At 42.9% G+C, this 9,160-nt stretch overlaps 1 protein-coding gene across 1 annotated transcript; it reads left to right on the forward strand.

Moving 5' to 3' along the window:
* Window positions 1-2,263: 2,263 nt before the first annotated feature.
* Window positions 2,264-9,109, forward strand: ky (kyphoscoliosis peptidase). Its single transcript, XM_067614124.1, has 7 exons — window positions 2,264-2,405; window positions 3,424-4,022; window positions 4,648-4,762; window positions 5,007-5,124; window positions 6,400-6,591; window positions 6,849-7,039; window positions 7,289-9,109. Exons 2-7 carry the CDS (start codon window positions 3,444-3,446, stop codon window positions 8,614-8,616), a joined length of 2,523 nt encoding a protein of 840 aa, XP_067470225.1. The 5' UTR covers window positions 2,264-2,405; window positions 3,424-3,443; the 3' UTR covers window positions 8,617-9,109.
* The last annotated feature ends 51 nt before the right edge of the window (window positions 9,110-9,160 follow it).

A 9,160-nucleotide genomic window follows, 5' to 3' on the forward strand; every position in this document is an offset into this window, starting at 1 on the left:
TTTTCATTTCTCTGCCATGTCAGTACTTCACATCTCCCCTCTGTGTGTTTCACCTCTCCTTAAGTTGGAGAGAATCCCCCCCTGCTCCTCTGCTTTCCCTAATAAGCCAGAGTGAGATTCCTTGGCTGACAGTTGTTCCAGATGGCATTATTACTCCACACGGTTTCACAGTCAGCTGGCTGAGGATCCACCACCGGCGGAGGTGGCAGTCCTTCCGCAGTGCCCACATTTCAACATCAACACCAACATATGGCAGTGTTATGTAATACTGTATCTGTTGGATGATATGTTATGGCGATCACCCAAAAAGTTCTCCTCATATCTCTTTTCTCTCTCGTTTTTTATGGAGGTTCAAAAGCAGTTTTCTAGGACTTGCTTTACTTCAATAATCCTACAGTATTTATAACATATAGACATGCGTGAAAGAGATGAAAATTCAGCATTAAGTTTAAGGTAAAGGTGATAAACCCTTGATGCTCTCAGCTCCCTCTGCATGAAATAGCCTGAGGAAATAGACTACTAAGAAGGCACAGACATTTTTTTTTGCCTAAGGTAAATTTAGTATAGGTTGTTTATATTATATTCATATTTTTATATGTTGCATATGTATGTTTATATTACATTTATATTGTGTTTATATTATGTGTCTTGCTACCTGTGTCCACATTTTGTTATTGCGTGCTTATATGGGGTGTCTTGCTACCTACCTCTGTTTACATCTTCTTAAATTTTACATTTTAATCTTCATCTGTCTCTGTCTCTCATCGGGCTTAAAGATGGCGGGGGTGGGGGGGGAATCTGATCGGACTGAATAGATCAAATTCTGATAGTGAAAGGAGTCATTTCGTGGGGGTTGTGACACTCAAAAAAATGTATCCGCTGATTTACAGATGCCTCTTTCACGATGTGTAAATCTATGGGAAAAAGTCTTTTTGGGCCAGTGTGCATCACATGACAAGACACAATAAATTGTAATTACAAAGTTTGGCCACTCTGTCAAATTGGCTTCAAAGCCCGGTGCTATTCTTGGTGGCTTGGCGTGCACTAAATGTGAAGTAAGAGCCACAGGTGATTAGCTTAGCTTTGCTAGAAACAGGGGGAAACAGCTAGCCTGGCTGCGTTAAAAGGTGAAAAAAAAATTCCAGCATCAGCACCAGCGTCTCTAAAGCTCACAAATTAACATATTTCTCTTTTATTAAATTCATACAAAAACTGAAATGTAAAAATAATAATTTGTGGTTCTATAGGGAGTTACATACAATACCTTTACCTCCACTTCACTGCATTCAGAAGAAAAGTAGATCCAGGATTTAAATTCCCAAAATACCCAAATCTTTTTTTTTTTTAATTTGTACTTCTATAGATTTTTTTATGTTTCTTGTCAGATTAAAAACCCTTTGTGTTTAGAAACTGTTACAACTTTATGTACATTTTTTGTTTCTTTTTGCCTCATTCACAGCTCCTGTTTAACAGCCAGCTGTCTGAGGAGGAGGATCTTTCTTTGAAAAGCCTCTCTCAAAGTTTTTGTCTATTATTTGTGTAAAATGTTTTGCTCTTTTGATTGTTTTCTTCTTCCTTTTTCCTTGCCTATTTAGTGAACATTGACTGTTTTAGGAACCGTAAATGTGAGCCTGTAAAACACACCGAGACAGACACCAGCCTGCTCAACAAAAAGCTTTTTTGATTTGACCTTCTATCTGAATGTGCAGCCACTAACCTCACAAGATCTCCCTTGTATATCTCTGATCTAATAAAACTAATCTGTATGTCACCAGTGAAGGTGTCTTGCAAAGTGCAGCTGAGATGTGTGTGTGTGTGTTTGATGCTGATGTAGGTGTCACTGTATGCCAAGCCCTCCATAAACCCTTCTATCTCTTTCTTTGAACGGCCAACTCTTCGTCGAATCCAAACCCTCCGTCGGACCCGACACGTGTTCACCCGCCAACCTTCCCACCTGCCCGCTCAACCCCTCCACCCGCCCATCAACGCCACACAAATGCACACATTCACAATACATATATGGACAAACGCTGACATGCGCGACCACACATTCACAAATTCACACTCACTTGTGTGTCCAGATACGTTGTAGTGTGTATGTACTGATTGGTGAATGCATGTACTGAACACACACCAGCACATCAGAGCATACATCTGTAAGCCGCACACACACATACACACACACACAGACACAGACGTCACAGTCCTCAGTTGGGGCTTACTCTATTGGCTGGTCTTAACTGCTTTGTAGTATTTTTAGGCCTGTTATTCTGGGGCCTGTCCTGGCAGGCCACCGGGAGAGTATATAAGCCTCCCCCTGCAACTGGGGACCACTGAGAACACACAGTGGAAACATCTCTGCCCGACACACCAAACATCCAGCAGGCATTTTAAATCCGCTCAGGGTAAGTAAGAGCCTCAGTGACTTTTAGGGATGTAGCGACAGTTTAACTGACCAGGACTAGGTTTCTGGGACTGGGGACCTTCTCTTTTGTGAGTTTAAATCTGAGGTAAATCAGCATTTTTAAGAGTTATCATGAACAGTTAAGGAAGTAATATAAAAAATGTTGTATGATCTTGTTTTTAGTAAGTAAATAGTATTCTGAAAAAATGTAGCATGAATTATCTTAAGGAGTTTGCATACTGGATGATACCTTTCGATACTCTTTGGGACCTTCACTTCAGTTGCACTCAAGGAAGGTCAGAGGTCAGGGACAGCCACAGCACTGTGCCCGCAGAGCTGAAAGTGACATGCTGCCTGAAGGACACTTAAGCTGGGAGGGCACTTGCCAACACAGGTCCTGAGCCTGGGTCATCAGGTTGAAGGACAGCTGGTCTTTCTAACAACTATGCGAGCCTGCTGCCCCTGTAAAGGAATACTTTTTTCTCCGACATATTACTAAGTTTCAACTAAAATCTCAGCTTGCTTATTTTTAAGATGTTAAGCACAGTCATGAATCCGCAGGTTTTTCAGATACTGGAGGATATAAGTTCATGCTAATCTGGTGAAAGATTTGACTCTCTTTGGGCTTTTAGCTGGGACAGTGACTAATGATTCCAACCTTTGCGATCATTTATGGTCATGAATAGACATGATATAATTGCCAATTCATCACTGTCTTACACGGAATATACCATATAGAATATAAAGTACTTTCTGTCTCAGCCAGTACAGCATGTGCGGTAGTGTTATGGACTCTTTTGTGAAGACCCATCTGTCTGATATTAAGCTATTGAGCAAGGTCCTGAGTCAGAAACAGGTTTATTACCAAGTAATAAACATACAAGGAATTTGCTTTGGTCTGATGATGCATAACAATAAACATAGTGCAAGATGAAGAAGATATGAATCAGATTAAGCTAAAAATAGCTCAAAGATAATGGCTACTGTCTTTTGAAAATATCTACCTTCTCTCTGGTTAGGACGCCATGCTTCCAGCATAATGTCAGCTGAGGTTGCAATTCAGAAATTCTCCTTCCCCTTCTCCTGCACTGCACTCCATCCTCAGCAAGATGAGGTGACCCCGAAGAAATGCATACAGGTGAAGACCCTGGAGCTTCATGATCTTCAGGAGAACACTATCTTAAGCAAACCGAGTGCTGTTACAGTTATAGGAGCTTTAGTCCATAATGAGAATCAGGCTCAGGAGAATCCGAAGCCTCCACCTGGGGGAGACATGGCATCTCCTCAGGTCCTGGTTTGCAGTGAGGCCTCCCAGAGTGCTGTGCTCTCCAGGAGGAGCGTGTTTGAGAACCTGATGGCGGAAAGCGAAGATCAGCGTCCTGCGACCAAGAGGCAGCTGTCTTCCGAGAGTGCGGCAAGGACCATCACTGTGGTGAAAAAGAGCGCGGTGAGGAAGGAGGCCGAGGAACTGAGGCACCTGAAACCGAAAGCACACCTGGGACAGAGGGTGGCGCTGCGCACTGCGGCAGCAGGGAAGAGGAGGCGTCGAAAAGACCTCTTCACCAACTCAGAGGTTTTCCACAGGGTTGATTCACATGTCATCATGGCTGGAGCAGAGGTGGGAGCACCTGCACATTCTAGTTTATTACAACATGAGATGCATGGCGCAAACATTTTTACAATTGCTGGCCAGGGTGCAAATTTATCTGCCATTCACTTCTCATTTAGAAAAATCGTGACTAATCGTGGTCCATGTTTCATTACCTAAAACTACTCTTTTATAGTCAGTAACTCCTTCACTTCCATCCATAGCAAAGATCACACAGCAGGATAAAACACAACCACAGCCAAATAAGAGCAGTGATGGCCAAACCCCACCCCTCCCCCAAAAACAAAAGCACAGCAGAGATGAGTCTTTGTGTTCCTGAGCTCTGCAGGAAAAGCATTGAGGGACGATAATATCTACTGCAATAAAAGCATAACGAGAACAGCAGCTCTCAGGCAGCACTCACACCCCTGAGCGTGGATGGTAAACTGGCTTGTTCAATACACTGGATGACACTGAAAGAAGCTAGAAAATACGATGATGTTGTAAGTGTGTGAGTGAGGAAAAAAATAAAACAGTGGCATTGGTTTGAATGCATGTTTTGAAGCATGAGTTTGACTACATGTAATAATGTTTGAATACTTTAAAATCTAACAGTGGATATGTGTGTGTGTGTGTGTGTGTGTGTGTGTTGCAGCTGAAGGAAAAGTGTGTGTATGATGTGAAGACAATAGTGCAGAGTATCACACAGGGAGCCAGAAATGAGCTGGAGAGACTTCGTGCCATCTGGGTCTGGCTCTGTCACAATATTGGTGGGTATTTTACTGAACTGCGCATACTTAATAGTATCATGTAATATAGCACATATGTTTATAACAATTTCCACCATAGATTTTGTTTAAAATTAAGATTTGTCAAAGTGTGTCTCTGTTCTAAGTGCACATGCTCCTTGCAATCAATACCTTTATATACATTTTGGATTGTAGGATTGGTAATCATCAAAATGTCATATTGTTTTAGACTAAAATGAATGAGCACCACTGTCATTCTTCACAGAGTATGATGTAAGCGGGTACCTAGGCCACTCGGAGAAGCTGAGCTCCCCGGAGGAGGTGATAGCGGCTGGTCGGGGAGTTTGCTGTGGCTACTCCTGCCTGTGTACTGAAATGTGCAGGTGAACACAGCAAAACTTAAAATCCTCTGAGACACTGAGGAAAAGCTGTAGACTCATACACGAGTACACCACTTGTTAATTTGTAATGTCTATAAAAGACTAGGATCAGTATTTTTGCATTTTTTATCTGTCTTACAAATAAAGTATAATTCCTGCTAACTGTTTCCAAACCATATAACTGAATTGTGCTATTAGTACCACCCATTGTACTACTGCATGAACAGTTACAGTTGTTGGAAACTGAAGAAGAATATCCATAATCTCTTCAAGTTAAAGCTGCACTTTAACAGTGGAGCAAGTTGTAAACACAACATTGACAGATTATCACCTATCATTATTAACTGTCATCATATTAAGTTTTTATGGTGAACGCTTATTTATACATCCAGCACACATGGAGCTACATTACTTTTACTTTGGAGTCATGTTTCTGGCCATAAATATATAGTTGCAAATATAGATATGATAATCACTTTCTTTTTAGCTCTGTTTTGGTCTCCGATCAACCTCTTAAATGCTCCACTATGTTCTAGCCGCTAACTTTTTCTGTCAGCTGATTGGTGCTGGATAGGTAGTGCACAGTTGGTTTATCAGACTTCTTTTTTTGCCGTAAACAGCTTCCTGTCGCAGTGGAAACAGGATTAATAAGAACAGTTTGTGGACCAGAAAACCAAAACAATGAGCTAAAAAGGGCTGAAAATGCTCTGTAGTTTGGTGATAATTTTGGGTTCATCACTACAAGCAACCTCATTCACAGCACACATAGTTATTGGACCACTGATGATATAAAAATGTATTCAAAAGCGAAGCCTGGAAAATAACACATTGAAAATCCTTTGGAAAATATTGATATTTGCTGCGCTGTTATGCCTTTTATTCCTCATTGAGATTTTCATAATTTTGTTCAGGAGAGGTCTGCTGGAAAAAATATGAATACATTCACAAAATGAAGGACATTGTGCACAAAATAATTTACTTATTAAATATTATAATAGATTTTTTAAAAGTGTGTCATTCATCTAGATGTCAGTTTGCACTCAAACACAGTGAGTACGCTTTCTGTTCCCATTCTTACATCCATTCATTCAGTATTGTGCTGCATATTGCATCCTTGATCCCTTCTGAATTCAAGCTAGCCACTTCGGATATATAAATAACACGCTCTGAATCGACTGATTTAAGGCCGACAGCAGAAACAACCTTGAACTACAGATTAAGGACACACGATATAAAACAAAGGGCATTGAGCGTGCACTGTTTGGTTTGTATTTACAGAGAGGTTGGCATCGAGTGTCAAGAAGTGCCAGGCCACAGTAAGGGCATCGGGTACCGTCAGGGCCAGAGCCTCAAGAATGTGAAATCTGATCACCTGTGGAACGCTGTGCTTCTGGGAGGACAGTGGTTCCTATTGGATGCCTGTTGGGGAGCAGGACGAGTAGACATGGAACACGAAAGCTTCGTCAAAAGGTTTGTGGAGGGAAGAGGGATTAAAGGATGATTCCACCACATTCATCATTCAGTGGTGATGTAGTTTTAGGAGGAGTTTTTTCTGCAAAAAAGTCCAAACAGGGAATTTCAAGCCACTGCAAACCATTCCATAAAAGCACCACAGCTATGCAATGGTGACATGTTTGCCAGTTTGCTCCTTTATTTTCATAAACCCAAAAACCAGCAGCGAGTTGAGTCTCAAACCAGCCCGCTGTCTCCCATCTGTTGCCTCCAAGGTTCGATGATTTCTATTTCCTCACGGACCCGGAGGAGTTCATCGATTCACACTTCCCTGATGAGGAGAAATGGCAGCTCCTGGACACGCCCATCCCCCTGGAGGAGTTCGAGAGGAGGGTCTTCAAGACCTCGGCCTTCTTCGCCATAGGGCTCAGATTGATTCAGCCTCATCACTTTCACATTGTCACAGGTCGACCAGTTAGTTCTATTGATTTTACAAAGGAGCGCAGATGTATTAATGCTCCTGTTTTTACATTTTTCACAACTTTTGACCCTTCAAAATCTTTTGAGTGAGTTTTTATTATATTTACTGTATATATAATTTAGTTTTTGTCTGAGACTAAGAAAGATTTTGTTAACTCAGGTTATTAAATTTGAATTTTGCCTTCAACTGGTCTACAAACTATTTTAAAAAATCCCCTTTTGATTTCCTCCTTAGATGATGGTGAGGCAAACATGTCCCTTGGCTTCTCCAGGCCTGTAACTTTTACCTATGAGATCACACAGCATCAAGATCTCCTCCACTGTGGAGCCTCAGAGCAGAAAGAGTCCAACAACTCCTCATTTGGACTCCTAACAGTCAACCACAGGAGCATGAACCTGCAGCTGCTGCCACCTGCAACCGGCACGTACGACGTGAAGGTGTTTGCCAGACCTCAAACGGCCACCACTGCTCTGATTTGGGTGTGCTCCTTCACAGTGGAGTGTCCGACACCAAGAGCCATGGAGGAGATCCCAGAGAACCCCTTCCTGTCCTGGGGCCTGCAGCCTAGTGCAGGATCTCTGGGCGTCGCAGGCAGCAGTCAGGGCAGTGAGGTTGCCGAGGTGGAAGAAGGCATCTTTGAGTTGTCATTGAAGACATCCAGACCCCTTATGGTGCTTTGTGAACTTGTCCACCCAGAGCTGGAAGCTACTGTAGCCAAGCGCTGCCTGGCTACTCAGATTCAACCAAACCTCCTGACCTGCCACGTCCTCTGCCCGTTACGAGGTTTCTACCGCCTGTCGGTGTTTGTGCGAGACTATGAGAAAACAGAAGTTAAATTCAACAACGCTGCAAACTTCTTGCTGCACTGCAAAGGGAAGGTTATCGGTCCAGATGAGCTGTTCCCTCCTAACCTGGGCTCAGCATGTGGGCCGGGGACCCGAACACTGGAGGCCGGGCTGTCCAAATTCAGCCATACGGCGGCACTGGTGAGTACGCAGCAAGGCAAGTGTAACATCACCTTCCACAACCAGCAGGACCTTGAGCTTCACACTGTGATCAGCAGAGAGGAGAACAAAACAGAAGCTATCCCGCTTTCACGCCACCTCTTCTGCACGTACACAGACAGCAAGGTGACAGTGAGCGTCAGCCTACCTGATGCTGGGGTGTATCGGCTGGGCCTGTACGCCAAGATCACCCCCGGTGGCGATTTCAACCCCATGTGTGACTTTGTTCTGAGGAACAGCTGCAATCAGCCGGGGCCTCCGTTCCCCTGCGTCTACTCAGCTTGGAGGAAGGGCTGTGTGCTCTTTGAGCCCCGTGTGGGCCTGCTGGAGCCCCACTCCTGGGTCCGCTTCAGGGTGAGGATCCCTGGGGCCCAGAAGGTGAGCGTGGTGGGCGAAACGCGAACTGATATGAAAATGAATAAGAGCAGAGTCTGGGAGGGGGAGGTTTTCAGCGGGAACGGTCTCCAACAACTTAAATTGGCCGCCTCATTCGGGGAATCCAGTGACATGGCTGTTTTGATGACCTTTGACATCAAGCAGTCGGAGAGAGAAGTATGAAATCAAAAGGCTGGCAATAACCAGATGGATAGTTTTCTGAAAACAACTAATAACTGCTAACGAAGGGATTAATTTGGTCTGATGCAATTCAGACTGTACAAATAATTCAAACTGTGAGCCATAACCTTTCAGGTTTAACTGCATCAATGTAATACAGATGAAGCCAGTTTAGTGCCAGTAATAGAGTATAAGAATTTAATTTTAAATAATGTTTCTGTGAATAAACTGTTGCAATATGTATACAATACAAAACTCACCTGGCAGTTTCTTTGTATTATTTGAAAGCTATTTTTTGATCCAGGTAGTGATTCAGTACAATTTTTTTTTTTTTTCAAGATTCACAACGGTGCTCAGCTGTGGTGCTCAGCCATGTCATCATACTTTCATGAGTGCATTTGTGCATAAATACTGTGTTGAGAAAATGTAAATCTGCATTATGAAATGATGTTTGTAAAAAAAAGATGTGAAATAAAAATAAACTGTGAAAACAACAGATGGACGACTTTGTTTCCCCTCCAAACAGTCACTGCTGTGCAACTACACT

This window comes from Thunnus thynnus, chromosome 16, assembly GCF_963924715.1.
Source record: "Thunnus thynnus chromosome 16, fThuThy2.1, whole genome shotgun sequence".
Lineage (NCBI taxonomy): Eukaryota > Metazoa > Chordata > Actinopteri > Scombriformes > Scombridae > Thunnus > Thunnus thynnus.